Genomic DNA, 18,668 nt, shown 5'->3' on the forward strand with positions numbered 1-18,668 from the left:
CTCAGTGGTTGAGCATCAACCTATGAACCTCGGGGTCACAGTTCGATTCCCAATCAGGGCACATGCCCGGGTTGCGGCTCGATCCCCAGTGCGGGGCGTGCAGGACGCAGCCAATCAATGATTCTCTCTCATCGCTGATGTTTCTATCTCTCTCTCCCTCTCCCTTCCTCTCTGAGATCAATTTTTTAAAAAAGTGGTCGACTGGACCCAGAGCAGGCTCCTACCACAGCACAAACTGCCTAGCAGCGGGGTCGGCCTATCTAGTCTTGTCTCCCGCCTCCGCCTAACCAGCTACCTTTCCCCACTGGCCGCACTCACCGTGGAGGGGACAACTCCCTCGCCAGGCCCCGCGGGGCTAGGGGAGAGGGTGGCACGTCTGGATTCCCCCAAGCTGCCATTGCATCGGCAACCACCTTTAAAATCTGTCTGTGCCTCCTGCAAGCCTCCCTCTGGGTGTGAGCTCCCGGAGCCTGGGAGGAGGGAGAGGGCAGGGAGGGGGGGATGGGGCTGGCCCACATCCCACCCCCAAAGCCCGGCTTCCACATGGCTGAGCAAGAACCCCGGGCAGACCACACAAAGGAGGGCTTTGAGGCGGCTCCAGAGGACCCGGGCCGACCCCCTCACCCCCCTGGTGCTGTGCTTGCCCCAATCTGGGCCTCCCGTGAGCCTGATTTAACAGGAAATCATGGGCCCTGAGCAGTTCCTTGTGACATTCTAATCCCAGCCTGCTGACGGGACCACGCCCCCGGCGGAGGCCACGGCCAGGGTTCCCCCAGGACACAGCCACCAACCAGGTGGCCTCAAAGAGGAGCTGCAGGCCGGGCAGGTAAGTCAGCCAGGGGCCCAGCTGGGCGGGGAGGGGGGGGGGGAGTCCAGGACTACCATGAAGAGTCTGGGATGGGGGGGCGGGGAGGGGGGAGAGGCGAGCACAGCCCAGAGGCCTGTAAAACGGAAACCAATGGGCTACTTTCCAGGCCGAGCCAGACCGGCCTGTTGGCAGACTGAGCACCTAAGTCTCAATGAAATGTGAATGTGAATTTAAATAAGGAATTTCAGCCGAAGGACAACAAATGCCCCAGGTGACTGTGATGCGTGGGAAAGTTTGAGAGCTGCGGTTCTGAGACCAGATCTGCAATTTCTCCATCCACTGCTGCCCCGGCCCCCTCTCCCAGGACAGAGGCCCAGGACTCAGGCTCCTAGAGGCAGCATGTCAGGGGGGGTGAGTACCCCTGCGCCCTGAGGCTCCCCTCCACCCACCTTCCCCCTGCCCTGCCCTGCCCCCTCCCTCCGTCTCCACACCTGGTCTGCCCACAGTCATGGGCATTCTCCCCTACAACCTCTCTGTGGCCCTGGACGCCGCCCACAGCCCCCTTGGGCCGGATGGGCTCGCTGGCTCAGGCTGATGGGAACCTGTCACTGCTTTTTCCTGACGCCTGCAGGCCGGCACCTTCCGCGAGGTCCCTGAAGAGGAACAGCAGCTGCGCGCCCAGCTGGAGCGGCTCACAACCAGGGACCACGGGCCTGTCTTTGGCCAGTGCAGCGAGCTGCCCCCACACACCTTGCAGAAGGTGAGGTGACCCCGGGTGTGGGGGGCGGGGGGGGCAGGTGTGGGAGGCAGCAAGGGGGGGATGTTGATGGCCTCCTTGCTGCTGGAGGCAGCGCCCTGCCCCAGCTCTCCGGGTTGTCCTGAACCTCATGGCCTGGCCTGTGCTAGGGGCCCTCCTGGAGGTCAGGCCTGGCAGCCGCGGGGCTGGCCAGACATCAGCCGGCCTATCCAAGTCTACAGCCCCCAGGGCTCCCTGAGACCAATGCGGGACCTGGGGCCTCCGGCCAGGGATCACCTAGACTCTGATATTAGGGACTTTTTTAAAAAAATTATTTTTATTGACTTCAGAGAGGAAGGGAGAAGTAGAGAAATAGAAACATCAATGATGAGAGAGAATTGTTGATTGGCTGCCTCTTGCACGCCCCCCTACTGGGGATCAAGCCTGCAACCTGGGCATGTGCCCTTGACCGGAATCGAACCCGGTACCCTTCAGTCCACAGGCCGATGCTCTATCCACTGAGCCAAACCAGCTAGGGCTATTTTTTTAAAAAAATATATTTTATTGATCTTTTACAGAGAGGAAGGGAGAGGGATAGAGAGTTAGAAACATCGATGAGAGAGAAACATGGATCAGCTGCCTCCTGCACACCCCCTACTGGGGATGTGCCCGCAACCCAGGTACATGCCCTTGACTGGAATCGAACCTGGGACCCTTCAGTCCTCAGGCCGACGCTCTATCCACTGAGCCAAACCAGTCAGGGCTGGGGCTATTTTTTTAAAAATATATATATTTTTTATTGATTTCAGAGAGGAAGGGAGAGGGAGAGAGAGAGAGAGAGAGAGAGAGAGAGAGAGAGAGAGAGAGAGAAGCATCAATGATGAGAATCATGGACCGACTGCCTCCTGCATGCCCCCTGCTGGGCATCGAGCTGCCACCCGGGCATGTGCCCTGATCGGGAATCAAACCGTGACCTGGTTCAGAGGTGAAAAACACAATGGACTTCAAGGACTGGGCAGAGGGCTCACCAGGGGCTCCTGCAAGTGCAGGCTGTCAGGATGACAGATATCCAGACCTTTGGCTACGTCCTGCCAACAAGGCAGGATGAGCAGATGGACAGATGGACCTAATGTTGTCCCAATACAACCAGGTGTCCCCAGCGAGGTCTCACCCTGTGTGCGTGTGTCCCGGCCCGCACAGCACCTACCCGCGACTTCCCGCTCCCACCCGACTTTGTTCCAGGCCAAGGACGAGCTGAACGAGAGGGAGGAGACGCGGGAGGAGGCGGTGCGGGCGCTGCGGGAGCTGGTGCGGGAGCAGGCGGCCTCCGGGCAGGAGCTGGCCCGCGCGGTGGCCGAGAAGGTGCGGGGCAGGGACAGCGCCTTCTTCCTGCGATTCATCCGCGCCCGCAAGTTCCACGTGGGGCGCGCCTACCAGCTGCTCAGAGGTGAGGCCACGCTGGGAAGCTGGGGGAGGAGAGGAGGTGAGGACGGTGGTGCTGACCCTCACGCAGCCACAGCTCACACCGACCCCTCTGCGTCCGTCCCATTCCCTGCCCAGCGCGTCTCTGAGCCGCCTTATCTTTCCCCCTAAAACTGTCAGATGTGGCCGATCCCGCTCAGCTGTGACAATGAATGAATGAATGAATGAATGAATGAATGAATGGGGCAGGACCAGATTCCTAGAGATCTGGCTCCTCTCCTCTCTCTCAGTCTTAGGACTCAATGAGTAGAACCGTGTTATCGTAAAAACAATCAAACCTGTAGAGAATTTTTGTGAGTTTATTGGAGCCAAACTGTCGACATATGCCAGGAAGCAGAACCTCAACGAATTGAGATAATGCTCCCGAGAATGGCGGGTGACATCTGTATTTATACATGGCAATCAAAGGAGGGATGTAGATGGGTTACAGGAAATCCACTGGTGATAGACTAGAGAGGCGGGAGAAAGCAAAGCAGGGAAACCCCTGGGATTGGATAAAAAGTGAAATGATACCCCTGACCGGTTTGGCTCAGTGGATAGAGCATCAGCCTGTGGACTGAAGGGTCCCAGGTTCGATTCCGGTCAAGGGCATGTACCTTGGTTGCGGGCACATCCCCAGTAGGGGGTGTGCAGGAGGCAGCTGATCGATGTTTCTCTCTCATCTGTTTCTAACTCTCTATCCCTCTCCCTTCCTCTCTGTAAAAAAAATCAATAAAATATATTTTTAAAAATAAAAAAAAAAGTAAAATGATAGACACATACTTAGGTGGATGCAGGAACAATTAACATGATAATGAAGGAATTTGTGGTCTCTGTCCTGGCGCCCAGCACATTTGGTGGTACCCCAGGGACTCCAGAAAAAGGGAAGTTACAAGTTACCCAGACATTTCAAGCCTGTGTTATCATAGATGCAAAAAGACAGACAGGCTCCGTTAAGGTAAAGGCTGACCTTGTCAGGGAAGATACCGGCCTAGGACGTAACTGCCCACCATCACTGCTTTTAGTTCAAGTGTAATTTCAGACCATCCTTTGTGGTGACTTTAGGTCTCTGAGTTTGCAAGACCACCACGCAGGCGTCCCCTGAGCCGGTCAGGTCAGCATGTGGCCGCTTTTGTCCGCAACCAAATCCCCCAAATTGGTTGCCCAAAGAGGGGAGAAGTCCCCCGCCCCCCAAGGCTAGGGTTTGGCTCTGGGGCTCTGCGGGGAGTGGGCATGGGTGCCTGCTCACTGCAGGTGCCTAACGCTCATGCAGAGAGTGGGCAGAAGATGGTGCCAGGTTGGGCAGGGTCCCGAAGACTGGCCCTGCTGGCCCACGGAGACAGGTTCCCCCCAGAAATGGAGGCCATGGTGCTGGCAGAGGGTGGGGTCCTGGGCAGGCCCTGCGCAGGCCGAGTCTCCTGTTCTTGCTTCTAACTTCCTCCCCCAGACGTTCATTCACTGCCGGCTGTGCCATCTGCTGGTTTAGGCCAGTGGTCGGCAAACTGTGGCTCACGAGCCACATGCGGCTCTTTGGCCCCTTGAGTGTGGCTCTTCCACAAAATACCGGCTCTTCCACAAAATACCGGCTCTTCCACAAGATACCGACTTCTGCGCATGGGCCACGAAGTTTCAATGGCACTGTACGTGCGCGCCCGCACGTGGTATTTTGTGGAAGAGCCACACTCAAGGGGCCAAAGAGCCGCATGTGGCTCGAGAGCCGCGGTTTGCCGACCACAGGTTTAGGCCAAAGGGTGCGGCTGAGAATAATGCAGACAAGAACGGCTGCCCTCACGCACCTCACATTCTAATGTGAAAATACTAACGCAGATAAAGTAAAAATATGTAACCTGGCCGGCATGGCTCAGGGGTTGAGGGGTTGAGAGTGTTAGATAATAAGAGGGCATAATGGAAAAATAGAGGACGTGGAGATGAACCATTGAGGGTTTGACGTTTTTTATTTTTTAAATATATTTTTACTAGAGGCCCGGTGAACAAAATTCATGCACTTGGGGCGGGGGGTGGGGGGAGGGGTTCCCTCAGCCCAGCCTGCACCCTCTCAGAGTCCGGGAGCCCTTGGGGGATGTCCGACTGACATCCTTAGTGCTGCCACAGAGGTGGGAGAGGCTCCCGCCACCAGCAGCTCAGGGCTTCTGGCTGAGCAGTGCTCCCCCTGTGGGAGCACACTGACCACCAGGCAGCAGCTCCTGCAGTGAGCATCTGCCTCCTGGTGGTCAGTGCATGTCTTAGCGACCGGTTGATTTGCATATTAGCCTTTTATTATATAGGATTGGTCTCAGAGAGGAAGGGAGAGGGAAAGAGAGATAGAAACATCAACGATGAGAGAGAATCATGGATCGGCTGCCTCCTGCACGCCCCACACTAGGAATCAAGCCCGCAACCCGGGCATGTGCCCTTGACTGGAATTGAACCTGGGACCCTTCAGTCTGCAGGCCAATGCTCTATCCACTGAGCCACACCAGCTAGGGCTTAGGGTTTGATTTTATCCTCTCCTCACCCCACTCAGCTCACCCTGTGCCCAACGGAGACACCTGAGCCCCTGCCCGTGGGAGAGAGGAAGATCCAGTAGGTGCCATCCTCAGGTTTAGGGTCCCACCTCACCTGTGGGCAGTTGACCAATGATGTTAGGCCTAGAGTCTTTTGTTTTTTAATTAAATATATTTTATTGATTTTCCACAGAGAGGAAGGGAGAGAGAGAGTCAGAAACATCGATGAGAGAGAAACATTGATCAGCTGCCTCCTGCACATCTCCCACTGGGGATGCGCCTGCAACCCAGGCACATGCCCTTGAGTAGAATCGAACCCGGGACCCCTCAGTCCTCAGGCCGACGCTCCATCCACTGAGTCTTGATTCCCGCGGCAATTATCCCAGAGAGGGGGTGTCCTGCTCGGTCCCACGCAGGCCTTGGGATCCCCTCCCCCCCAGGACGGGCTGGCTCCCTGAGGGGCCCCTCTGTTCTCCCTGCGCCAGGCTACGTGCACTTCCGGCTGCAGCACCCCGAGCTCTTCGACAGCCTGTCCCTGGAGGCCGTCCGCTGCACCGTGGAGGCCGGCTACCCCGGCGTCCTCTCCAGTCGGGACAAGTACGGCCGAGTGGTCATGCTCTTCAACATCGAGAACTGGGACTGCGAAGAAATCACCTTTGACGAGGTCAGCGAGTCCCTCGCACACGCTGGGCTGGGCTCCCTCCCCCAGCCCTGGCCTCTGTGGGGCTGTCACTCTGCGAGGTGGGGGAGGGGGAGGCAGGCGGCCAAGGCCCCCAGGCCCTGTCCAGCTGGGGGAGAACTAACTCCTAGGGTGGCCAGGGCAGCTGGGAAACCCAGAAGCTTTGCAGGCAGGGCCCGCTGGCCAAGGGTCCTGGTGTCCCTGCCAAGCGGGGTGACAGCTGTGGGCCACGAGCTGGGCTCAGCCCAAGGCTGGAAGCTGAGAGCCACAAAGACGAGGGAGAGCGGGGAGGGGGTCTGGAGAGCACAGGCAGGTTCCAGCCTCATTAGCAGCCTGAGGTCTTGGCATTGACACGTAGGCGATGCCATGGGTCAAGCCCTTAAGAGCGCTGCCCTGCCCGGCCTGCGGGGCTCAGTGGTTGAGCGTTGACCTATGAACCAGGAGGTCACGGTTCGATTCCCGGTCAGGGCACATGCCCGGGTTGCAGGCTCCATCCCCAGTGGGGGGCGTGCAGGAGGCAGCCGATCCATGATTCTCTCTCATCATGGATGTTTCTCTCTCTCTCCCTTCCTCTCTGAAATCAATTTAAAAAAATAGATTTTAAAAAAGTCTTGGCGCCCTAACCGGTTTGGCTCAGTGGATAGAGCATCAGCCTGCGACTCAAGGGTCCCAGGTTTGATTCCGGTCAGGGGCATGTACCTTGGTTGCATGCCCAGTAGGGAGTGTGCAGGAGGCAGCTGATCGATGTTTCTCTCTCATAGATGTTTCTAACTATCCCTCTCCCTTCCTCTCTGTAAAAAATCAATAAAACATATTTTAAAAAAAAAGTCTTGGCACCCTAGCCAATTTGACTCAGTGGATAGAGCATCAGCCTGCGGACTGAAGGGTCCTACGTTTGATTCTGGTCAAGGGCACCTACCCAGGTTTCGGGCTTGATCCTCAGTAGGGGGCATGCAGGAGGCAGCCGATCCATGATTCTCTCTCATCATTGATGTTTCTCTCTCTCTCCCTCTCCTTCTCCCTTCCTCTCGGAAATCAATAAAAAAATATATTTTTTAAAAAGTCTTGGTAAATGCAGTGGAGTTTATAGGGGACAGGGAGAAGCACGCTGGCATCTCACCATGGCTTGGACACTTGCGGTTATTTCTTGGGACCCATTCACAGAGGGGGGAGTGTCCCAGCTCTAAGCTGGTGATGGTGGGTGACAAGTGACCTCTGATAAGGCTGCACCAGTCAGGTCCCCCGCCAGGATCTGGTCGCTGCGGCCGGGCTGGCAGCCTGTTCGCTGTGCCCAGATCTTGCAGGCCTATTGCTTCATCCTGGAAAAGCTGCTGGAGAACGAAGAGACGCAGATCAACGGCTTCTGCATCGTGGAGAATTTCCGGGGCTTTACGCTGCAGCAGGCTGCGGGGCTGCGGGCCGCCGACCTCAGGAAGATGGTGGATATGCTCCAGGTGAGGCCTCGGCGCCGGCCTGGCACAGGGCGGGAGGCGGGGCGGCAGGGCCCGGTGTCCTGGTTTAACGGTGCCGGCAGGGAGCGGAGAATGGGCCAACCACAGACACTTGCGTGGTGATTGACAGCGGGCCAGGGATTCACGTTCATGAACTCATCTACCCGGAGAGCATCCTCTCGCTGCTTCCTGCTTCGTTTTTTCCACATTTTTTACTTTTATTTTTAAATTTTTATATATTTTTTTAATTCTCACTTGAGGATATTTTTCCATTGATTCTTGGAGAGAGCGTGGAAGAGAGAGGGAGAGACCGAGAGAAACATCGATGTGAGAGACACATCGATTGGTTGACTCCTGCACACGTCCTTGACCAGGGCCCAGGCTGGGGAGGAGCCTACAACCGAGGTACATGCCCTTGACCGGAATCGAACCCGGGACATCTTTGGTCCACAGGCCGACGCTCTATCCATTGAGCTACACCGGCCAGGGCATTCCTGCTTCATTTTTAAAACCTGGAAAGTGAGGCTCAGAGATTTGTGTGACTTCTCAAGGTCACAAAACTCTATAGTGGCAGAAGCCGGAGTTGAACTTACACCTTCTGACCCCAAATCCCACTGTGTCTGCATATGTCTCTTTGAATGTGAATTTATCCCGAGAGAAGATATCACTAACGCCCGGGACACTCACTTACTCCTATAAGTGTCATGAGTCCTTTTTATTAAAAAATATATTTTGTATTGATTTCAGAGAGGAAGGGAGAGGGAGAGATAGAAGCATACATGATGAGAGAGAATCATTAATCAGCTGCCTCCTGCATGCCCTGCACTGGAGATTGAGCCCGGTCCCCTACAAACCCAGCGAGGCTACCATTTCATTTCATTTCTTTTTTTTTTTTTTATATTTTATTGATTTTTTACAGAGAGGAAGGGAGAGAGATAGAGAGTTAGAAACATCGATGAGAGAGATACATCGATCAGCTGCCTCCTGCACATCTCCCACTGGGGATGTGCCCGCAACCAAGGTACATGCCCTTGACGGGAATCGAACCTGGGACCCTTCAGTCCACAGGCTGACGCTCTATCCACTGAGCCAAACTGATTTTGGCGCATTTCATTTCTTCATGCCACCGAACCCTGAGGTTTCATGCGGCATCGGGGTGAGGGCTGGGCTGCATGGCCTCTGGGGCTTCCTCTCTGGGGGGGAGGGGGTGGGGGGTGCAGCCAGGGCTCCCCAGTTGGTGGCCTGGGGCTGGAACCTTCAGGGGGCTGTCCCTGTGCTTTGGGGAGGGAGAGGGATGGGGGAGTAAGCGGGGACCTCTGAGGCCCTTGGGGCACTCCCTGTCCCCGCAGGACTCCTTCCCAGCCCGGTTCAAGGCCATCCACTTCATCCACCAGCCCTGGTACTTCACCACCACCTACAACGTGGTGAGGCCCTTCCTGAAAAGCAAGCTGCTCCAGAGGGTGAGTGACAGCTGGCCGCGCAGGGGGCGGGGCGAGCAGGGGCGTTGCACAGCGATTGGCTGATGAGTGGGTGAGAGAATGGGGCTTCTTTTGTTGTTGTTAATCCTCACGAGAGGATATTTCCCCATTGATTTTTATTTTTTTTTATTATTTTTTAAAATATATTTTTATTGATTTCAGAGAGGAAGAGAGAAACATCAGGGATGAGAGAGAACCATGGATTGGCTGCCTCCTGCAGGCCCCACACTGGGGATGGAGCCCACAACCCAGGCCTGTGCCCTTGCCTGGAATCCAACCGCGACCTCCTGGTTCATAGGCCGATGCTCAACCACGGAGCCATGCCAGCTGGGCAATGTGTTTGGTGTTTTTTATTTTATTTTTATTGATTTCAGAGAGGAATGGGGAGGGAGAGAGAGAAACATCAATGATGAGAGCGATTCATTGATCGGCTGCCTCCTGCATGTCCCCCTCTGGAGATCGAGTCCACAACCTGGGCATGTGCCCCTGACCGGAATCGAACCTGGGACCCTTCAGTCCACAGCCCGACACGCTATCCACTGAGCCACACCGGCCAGGGCTGTTGGGTGACTTTTGCTGAGGGCATCCTAGGGCCCCCCAGCTCAGCTCCGTCTCTGCTTTCCTGTAGGTCTTTGTCCACGGAGATGACCTCTCCGGCTTCTTCCAGGAGGTGGACAAGGACATCCTGCCCACCGACTTTGGGGGCTCCCTGCCCAAGTACGACGGCAAGGTGGTGGCTGAGCAGCTCTTCGGCCCGCGGGCTCACGCCGAGAACACGGCCTTCTGAGGACACTCCCGCCTCCGACCCATAGTTAGCACCCCGGGGCCTCTCCCCAGTGCCCCGGAGCCAGAGGCTGGGAAAAGGGCTGCCGGGGGGGTGGGGGGGAGGCTGTGGTCCCTGACCCTCCCTGAGCTTGGGTGAGCTCAGGCATCACCCTCCTCCTAAGTCCAGGGGCAACAGACCGGGGGAAATTCGCTTGAACAAGAATTGGGGCCCTAGCCGGTTCAGCTCAGTGGATAGTGTCAGCCTGCAGATAGAAGGATCCTGGGTTCAATTCCGGTCAAGGGCATGGACCTCGGTTGCAGGCTCCTCCCCAGCCTGGGCCCTGGTCGGGGTGCATGCAGGAGGCAAGCCATCGATGTGTTTCTCTCACATCGATGTTTCTCTCTGACTTTCCCTCCCTCTTCCACTCTCCCTAAAAGTCAATGGGAAAATATCCTCGGGTGAGGAATAATAATAATAATAATAATAATAAATACATATCTTGTTTAAAAAAAGATGATGATGATGACTTGGGGACAATTACATTCTTACTGTCTTTGAAGCTTTGGGATAATGGCGTGTGTGAGGCTGTTTCCAAGACTCTACATTTCATAATGATTTCCTTTGCAGAGTTTTGCTACTTAAGAGCCGTGAAAACAGGCCAGGAGGGGGTAGAAGCGTGAGTGATCTGGGGGCACCGGAACCTGGGCAGCCAGCAGGCAGTGAGTGAGGGCTTCCCACGTGGAGGCAGGCTTGCAGCCACTCCGTTTTGGGGTGGCCTGCTCCCCTCAGTCAGGTGCAGGCTGGTGCGGGCAGCGACGGCAAGCTGTGTCCCCCTCCTCCTGTCTGTGGGGTCTCTCCAGCAAAAGCTGCCGAAAAAGAGTGGAGCTACTCTATAGCCTCGTCCTGAGGGTTTTCCTACAACATCTGGAGCTGAGGCGGCCAGGAGCTGATAAGTGAGTTTGCTGACTGTGGGCGGGCACCGCCCCCTGCTGGCCATGCCCTGGTACTGCCCCTCCCCGCGCAGAGACCAGCTGAGCAGGAAAGAGGCGGGCGGGCTGGGCCAGACCTTCCCTGTCCCCTTTGGGAGAATGTGTCCCAAGACCATGAATTTTTTTAAAAAAATACATTTTATTGATTTTTTACAGAGAGGAAGAGAGAGGGATAGAGAGTTAGAAACATCGATGAGAGAGAAACATCGATCAGCTGCCTCTTGCACACCTACTGGGGATGTGCCCGCCACCAAGGTACATGCCCTTGACCGGAATCGAACCTGGGACCTTTCAGTCCGCAGGCTGACACTCTATCCACTGAGCCAAACCGGCCGGGGTGACCATGAATGTTAATGTTAAATCTGACATGCTCAGCCTCTCAAAATCCCAGCTGCCTCCACGCTGGGTGCCTACAAGTGGCCACCATCACCATAATAGTAAGAGAGGAAGCGGGGCCCAGCCAGTGTGGCTCAGTGGTTGAGCATCGACGGGTCTATGAACCAGGAGGTCAGGGTTTGATTCCCGGTCAGGGCACATGCCTGGGTGGAGGGCTCGGTCCCCAGTGGGGGGCATGCAGGCGGCAGCTGATGGATGATTCTCATCACTGATGTGTCTCTCTCTCCCTCCCTGAAATCAAGAAAAATATATTTTAAAAAGAGAGGCAGAGGGACAATAAGATAGCCTTTTGGAAGCCACCCACACAACTCGACTTCAATGACAACTACTTGCTGCCCAGGACTGCTTTCTTTCTGGAGACACGTGGATGAAGCAGGAATTCATCTCTGCCACCGCACGCGGGCCTCGGGGGAGGCTGGGTTAGCTGACGGAGGCAGCTGGTTAAGGCGGGTGGAGGTCTCGGCAGGGAAACGGGCCGCCAGGTTTTGCCTGGCCAAGAGGCGAGACCACTCCGAGTGCAGGCTCCCGGGGTGGGGAGCATGCGAGCTCTCCTGGCTGTGCTGGTGCCTGGCCCGGGGGGTGGGGGGGCCTGGGCTTGGATTCAGACCGATACCAAGGAGAAGAGACCACCACCATCGCCCAACCAACCCAACACAATCCCAATTCAGTTCTCCTGTTCAGAGAGCTCCCCTGGAAAAGCACATGAATCAGCCATGGCAACCCCCACTGACCTCGCACCGCACATTTTGCCTACACGGTTCGCTGTGCTGATGAAGGCGCTGATTTCTCACTTATCTCGGGCCTTGGCTTTCTTGCCTGGGGAGACGGGCTTGTGAAGATACCTTGGGCTCGTCATTCCCCCGAATCTGCAAGGCTGGGTTAAAATCAATCATCATGAGCCCTGGCTGGTTTGGCTCAGTGGATAGAGCGCCAGCCTGGGGACTGAAAGGTCCCAGGTTCGATCCTTATCAAGGGCACATGCCTGGGTTGGGGGCTCGATCCCCAGTGGGGGGCGTAGAGGAGGCAGCCAATCAATGATTCTCTCTCATCATTGATGTTTCTCTCTCTCTCTCCCCCTCTCTCCCTTCCTCTCTGAAATAAAAAAATATATATATTTTTTTAAAAACCAGTCATCACGAGAACTTGGTGTTTGGCCCATTTCCTTCAAGCTCACGCTTTGGTGAAGACACAACCAAGAACCCTTTTAAATATAAAACCCTCACCATACAGAAAACATGCAGCCTCGCCACGTTTTTAGTCTTTTAATTTTTTTTTTAAGTAAAGAAATTCCATTGAATCAAAGATAACAAAATTACAGTTTTCGCCTGTAATGATCTTTGTTTACCACCACACAGAATCAACATAGGACCCCAACGCAATATGAGAACATAAAACGATCAAGGACACCGCTGTTTAGTATAGTTTCTTAATAAAGGTAAATCTCCTCGTTATTTAGAAAAAATTGCATTGCTAGTTGCAGATCTTAAACACCTCGGTGCTGGAGGGTCCCGTGTCCCCCGCCCGCCCGCCCACCCCCCCAAACCCAGCAGCACGGAGGATTTCAGAACACAAACGCAAAAACACACGGTTTTCAGGGCAGCAACGTTAAGTTTCAGGGAAATCCAAACAAAACGAAACACAACAGGAATCAGGAATGTGAACGTGATGGTTCCCAAAAATCAATCTGGAAGCAGATCTGCTAGTGGCTGACGGGAGTCTGAGCGGGCGGGGGGGGGGGGGCGCACTGGCTCCCACCCCTCCCCGCCCCGGTGGGTGGGTGTCGCTAAGGCAGCTGCAGTGGCAGGAGTCGGAGCTCAGGTACAGTGACGGTCTTCCTGAGGCAGTGGGGTGGAGAGGTGACAGGGCTCGAGGCGGACTTGTGCTTCGGGGGAACTAACCAGGCCAAAGCAAAAACCAAACGGGACCTAACTGGACACCGGGACCTAACTGGACACCCGGGGGAGCCTGGCCCACCCACGCCCGCGGCCTGGGGGCTGCTCAGCGTGGGTGGTCCGGGGGGAGAATGCCCATTGAGATGAGGGCGTTTCTGCAGGTGCTGTAAGTGGACAGTCCCCAGCTTATGGCAATAGATTTCTTGGCTTATGGGGACCAGGAGGGGGAGAACGTAGGATATAGATTTCATTACTAATGGACAGAGGAGTCGAGTTAAAAGGCTTAATCTGCCAGTTAAGAAAGGAATGTCATCTTATTTATCAGAGACACCTGCACACATGCCGGAAAAAACAGCTCAGAAAACATGGAGGGGGTGGGGGAGGCTAGCTCTCCCAACAGGGGCAGCTGTCCGCTGTCTGTAAGTGGAGAAAGGCTGGCGAGCTGGACCCCGCAGCCTGCTTCCGAGGAGGCCCGGATGGGAGGCAGCGTCCGGGGGCAGAGGTGGGGGCGAGAGGAAGCGGCTTTTGTTTTGGGAGCATCCCAGCCTCGCTGCCAGCAGGGGCCATTCCCCTTCCCTTAGCCTCAGATACAGTTTGGCAACAGCAATGCTACTCTAGGAAGAGGGGGGTGCCTCCCTCTGCTGACAGACAACAGGGGTTCTCTAACCTTCCCCTCCACTGCTGGGCCCCTGCCCGCCGCGGACAGGCCCCTTTTCACGGCCTTGGGGAGCATCCAAGTCAGCCAGAGTGGCTTTGAACAAGAGGCCAAGAAGGAAGAGAGGTGTCGGAGGAGGCATTTGGCAGGTTCTGGGTCCCCCAGCGCCGAGGGATGGGGGTGCCGAACGTAAGAAGGCGCGTGCAGGCCACAGGAGAAATGCTCTGGTTTTGCTTGTGGCTTCGCTTCTAACTCCCTCAGCGGGAGGGTGTGAATGGCGATGCCACGGTCCTGGGGAACACCGGGGAGGAGGGATAGTCAAGTTAAGGCTTTCTGGTCAAAGAAAGGGATTCCAGATGATAGTGTGAGCGGATGCTGCAGGCAAATGCTTCTTAGCGACTTGGAACGCCACGTGAGGTGTCAGTGATCTTTATCCACCTGCAAGCCAGGGCCGAGGCCCCGGGAAAAGAAGGGCCCCTCACATCCCAGACATCTGCTTGCCTGGCAAACACCCACAAGAACACACGCATTGTCCCCCTGGAGCTGGCGAAACGACCCGCAAGTCGCACGGCGACAAAGCGCGCTCTCATTCTCGGCTGCCCTACCCGGGGAGTGGGGCTTTAATGAAGACGGGGTTGGAGAATGCAAGCCGGAGCTGGAAGGGTGTCTGCCCCGGGAACTCTCAGCGCTCTGCCCGAGTCACACAGAAAGATGGGCCACCGGCCTCGCGCCAGCGCTGCACCTGCCCTGGTCACGCGGCCAAACCTCGGGACAGCAAGGACATGGAGATGAGGATGGAGACGCTGAGGAGAAGCCAAGGGCAAGGGCGAGGGCGAGGGTCTTCACCGCAAAGCCTAATGCAGCAGCTCCCTCCCCCAGGCCCCTCCAGCGGAGCCGGGGGCCCTGACTCAGCGGATTCTAAAGCAAGAGCTGCAGAAGGCCAGTGGGAGTGTTCGGGAAAATGACCTGTACATACATCAATGGTTTTAGAGACGGTCCAGGACAAGCATGTCAAACTCACGCCCGCCGGTGGGCCACCCGCCTCGAGGCATGTGGCCCGCCGGCCACGAGTTTGACATGCTTGGTCTAGGATCCCTGGGGCTCAGGGGGGTGAAGCGACTGCCCCCATCCAGGGTGAATGAGGGACAGGCAGGACAAGCACCCAGGTCCCCTGCACCCTGCTTCCTAACACCACGCCCAGAAAGGGGCGCTCCCCTTCCAGGCACACTGCCCCCTCCAACCCCCGCCAAGTGTGAAATGCCGCTGAGAGCTTACAAGGAGGGTGACCACAAACAACCTTCCGCTCCAGGCCGTCCTGGTCCTGGTGTAAAGTCACAGCAGAGAAGTGAGGGGTTTTCTTTCTTTCTTTCTTTTTTTAATCCTCACTGGAGGATATTTTTTCCACTGATTTTTAGAGAGTGGAAGGGAGAAGGAGAGACAGAGAGAAACACCGATGTGAGAGAGACACATCAATGGGTTGCCTCCCACCTGCCCCTGACCAAGGCCGGGAGCCTGCAATCGAGGTATGTGCCCTGGACCGGAATCGAACCCGGGACCCTTCAGTCCGCAGGCCGACGCGCTATCCACTGAGCCAAACTGGCCAGGGCAAGGGGTTTTCTTCAAGGCTGTTAAGCGCCCTCTAACAGAAGTGCATCAAGGAGACCTGACACCATTTTTCAGAAAATCCTAATTTGACTGGAATTGCTTACTCATCAGTGCCTTCAAATGGTTTAGGAGGCAGGGAGGAACATGGGCACCCCCCCCCCCCCCCCCCCGTTTTTAACGTGTTATTCCTGCGATTGAACTGTCTGGGTCTATGCAACTTACATCCTTCCTCTGGTTTCAGAATAGAGTGTTCAAAAGCCCTAGTTTTAGGCCAAGTGGGGCCTTAATAGCCAGATGAGCGCTCCCCTCACCATCAGAAAGAAGGACTTCAGAAGAGAAGCGAAGGGAAGAGGGAGGAAGGAGGAAGCTGACCTACATAGAAAACGCCGCTCCCTTGTTTACCAGCGAGTTCGCATCTCTGCAGATTCAATGCCCTGTGCGCTCATTCAGGGCAAACAAGAATGTCCCTGTTAAGACGGCCACAGCCACCCTCTCATTTCCATGCGCTGAACAAAGGGCTTCAGTGGACCTCGTGTGAGCGCCATTCAGAGTCACACACTGAAAAGAGCTCAGCTGGGACGCCACCCTCGCAGCCCTGGGGGGTGAATTCCGGTTGGGTGGCAACAACAAAGGAGGTGCCCCAAACTCTGCCTCTCCCCCCACCCCCGGAGGGACACCTGCCTCGGACTGGACTGCCGTGCAGACCAGGCTCTAAGCACTTCTGTCCCGGGCACCCCGGGGGGTGACAACGCTGTCTTTTCTCTTCCCGATGGAGCTGGTACCTGGCCCGTACTTCCTCAGAACAGGGCAAGAGAGGGGGCCGGGGCAAATGACAGGAGCCGCTGGCTTCCTGGGATGGTCACACAAACCTATGAAGTTATTGCTTTGTTTACCGAATGTCACAGAAAGTCTTAAGTAATGAAGGGAGACAGCGGTGGCTGTCGGGTGGCGGGGAAGTGACAGGGGAGAAGGACACGCTTCCAAATGCAGGGTTAGATGGTAAAGTGCCACTTTGTGCCACAACAACGCCAAGAGGAAAAGCACTAGAAAGATAACAACTTGGGGGGTGGGGGAGGGAGTCACAAGGACAAACTTGGTGTGTGTATAAACCACAGCCAAGTCCGGACCACAGGAATCATCATCTTTTGAGATCATGGCTGTTTTTGATGTTATTTGTTAGTTCGATCTAATGATTGTCAGCAAATAATTTCTCCAGGTCACAGACGTTCCTGTCACAGTCACTTGGACCAATGCTCAAGCTGTGACCACCTGCGGCCACAGGGGTCGGCCTGGGAGCCCCCAGGTGACTCCCTCCACCCCTTCCACATCCACACGGACCCACTTTTTCTATTCCTGTCTGCCCCGGGACAAAGGAGATGAAGCAGGGAACATTTTGAAGTATCCAGGCAATTTCTCTCATAGTTCCATTTCGCTGCCGACAGCAATGGCAGATTTTTCCAAGTGCAAGGGTTTTTAGACATTCAAGTACCACAGGATTGGAGAAAAGTACTTGAAACTTAGGGTGACATTTTCATTGGGGAAGACACCTTCGGAGAGACCTCTACAGCCTACAACAGGCTATGATGGTAAAAATCTGCTTGCAAAACACCTCAGGCTGGGAAGGTCTTTCTCCAAACTCGGGTCCAACTTTTGAATTGTTTGGTATCAAAAGCCAGAGTTGGAGAGACCTGGGTTACAAAATAAAATTACAAATGAGTGCATAATAAAGGCCCCACACACGGCTTTATATGACACGAGGAACAAACAAAGGCAAATGATGACATCTACATGTTTGGACTGGAGGGCGGCCCCCGGGAGGGGTGGTCTCTCAAACCTCAGGAAAGTGAGTTTGTCATTGAACTTTAGGGCGGGTAGTGATCTCGGCCGGCAATCCGCCTGGTCCAAGTCCCCCATTTTACAGGTGAGGAACGTCAAGTTCAAGGGGGCTCTTCCAGGGTCATATAGCCAGTGAGAAGCAGAGTCAGGTGTGGGCACAGGGGGCAGGCCTTGGAGGCCCCTGGGAGCCGGGTGACCCCTCCGACGACGGATTTTACTAAAAAAGCTACCGAGATGTTTCTAATTTAAAGGCCCTGCAGACAGTGTTTCCCAAATTTGCCTGGCGATGAGAATCACCGGGGGCACTTGTCAAAAATTAAAATCCCCAGGCCCTTTCCCAGGCCCACGCACGGGCTGCCCCTAGGGGAGGGACCCGGGAGGCTGAATTTTTAATAAGCGCCCCAGGTCACTCTCATCACCAGCAAGGGGCTGGGAGACCGGCTAGGAGAGAGCGAGGGGGAAGCTTGGCTTGTGATCAAGGGGGTTTTCTCTGCCTTAAGAGGCCACGCTGCGGCCGGGAGCCCCGGGACCCCAGGTTCGGAGCTGACCCGCATCTCCGGCAGGGGCTGCGCTGGGGAGCGCTTTTCCGGGTCTACACGAGGACACATAGGGCCACCACCAATAACAGACGTCCTTCATTGTTCCTGGGGGAGAGCCTTCTGATTGGCAAAGCAAACTGCTGTCCCGACACGTTTTTCATAGGGAAACTAGATGCGATTGGCTTAAAAGCAATCATGATATGATGCTCAACTGGACAGGAGGGTGAGAGGCTGTCTGGCGTGTGTCACCATGGCTAACAAGCAATGGAGGAAACAAGGAACTAAGCACAAAAATAGCCTGGAGCTCCCGGGGTAGCCGCCCACCCCGAGACAGGTGTGCCCGGCGGTGGCCCCCGCTGACGGTGTGAGGTCAGATCCAGGTCACTGAGGGAGGGGGAGACCTGAACAGCCGGTGAGGGACGCCAGTTCAAGGAGGGCAGCCGGGGCGCCAGAGTCCGGGGGCCTCACTCCAGGCCGGCCTCCACCTGCTCCGCGTCGGCGCACTGCAACTTGCTGCGTTCCCACTGGCAAATGGCGTTGGCGTACTCCACCACCAGCTTGTCCATCCACGTCAGCGGCTCGGGCAGCAGCATGGAGCCCTCGAAGAAGCCCAGGTGGCCCCCGTGCAGAGGCAGCACAAACATGACGTTCTCCCGCTTCTCTGCAGGGAAAGGCAGCCGTGAGTCCCTGTCCTCGGGGTAGCCCGGCGGCAGGAGGTGCGGATACACTGGCCAGGTGGCCCGGGTGTTCCCACAGGCGAAGGTCACCTACAAGGGCATCCGACCTCCGCTCACTGCCTCGTTCAGCTCCGTAGGAGGGAGACCGGTGGGGCAGGCACTACAGTGGGACCTAGCAGGTTGGGGAACAGCAGCT

General features: G+C 55.9%; 2 protein-coding genes across 3 annotated transcripts in view; one reads left to right on the forward strand and one right to left on the reverse strand.

Moving 5' to 3' along the window:
* Window positions 1-956: 956 nt before the first annotated feature.
* On the forward strand, window positions 957-10,063 carry RLBP1 (retinaldehyde binding protein 1). Its single transcript, XM_059678376.1, has 7 exons — window positions 957-1,219; window positions 1,440-1,568; window positions 2,787-2,991; window positions 5,995-6,173; window positions 7,484-7,642; window positions 8,989-9,099; window positions 9,746-10,063. Exons 1-7 carry the CDS (start codon window positions 1,208-1,210, stop codon window positions 9,902-9,904), a joined length of 954 nt encoding a protein of 317 aa, XP_059534359.1. The 5' UTR covers window positions 957-1,207; the 3' UTR covers window positions 9,905-10,063.
* Window positions 10,064-14,250: 4,187 nt separating this feature from the next.
* Window positions 14,251-18,668, reverse strand: part of ABHD2 (abhydrolase domain containing 2, acylglycerol lipase) — a 68,656-nt gene continuing 64,238 nt past the window's right edge. For both annotated transcript variants that reach the window (XM_059678368.1, XM_059678367.1), the window contains one exon: window positions 14,251-18,456. In XM_059678368.1, the coding sequence (XP_059534351.1) occupies window positions 18,260-18,456 (197 nt within the window). In that variant the 3' untranslated portion in view covers window positions 14,251-18,259. The remainder of the gene's footprint in view (window positions 18,457-18,668) is intronic.

The sequence above is a fragment of the Myotis daubentonii genome, chromosome 21 (assembly GCF_963259705.1).
Source record: "Myotis daubentonii chromosome 21, mMyoDau2.1, whole genome shotgun sequence".
Lineage (NCBI taxonomy): Eukaryota > Metazoa > Chordata > Mammalia > Chiroptera > Vespertilionidae > Myotis > Myotis daubentonii.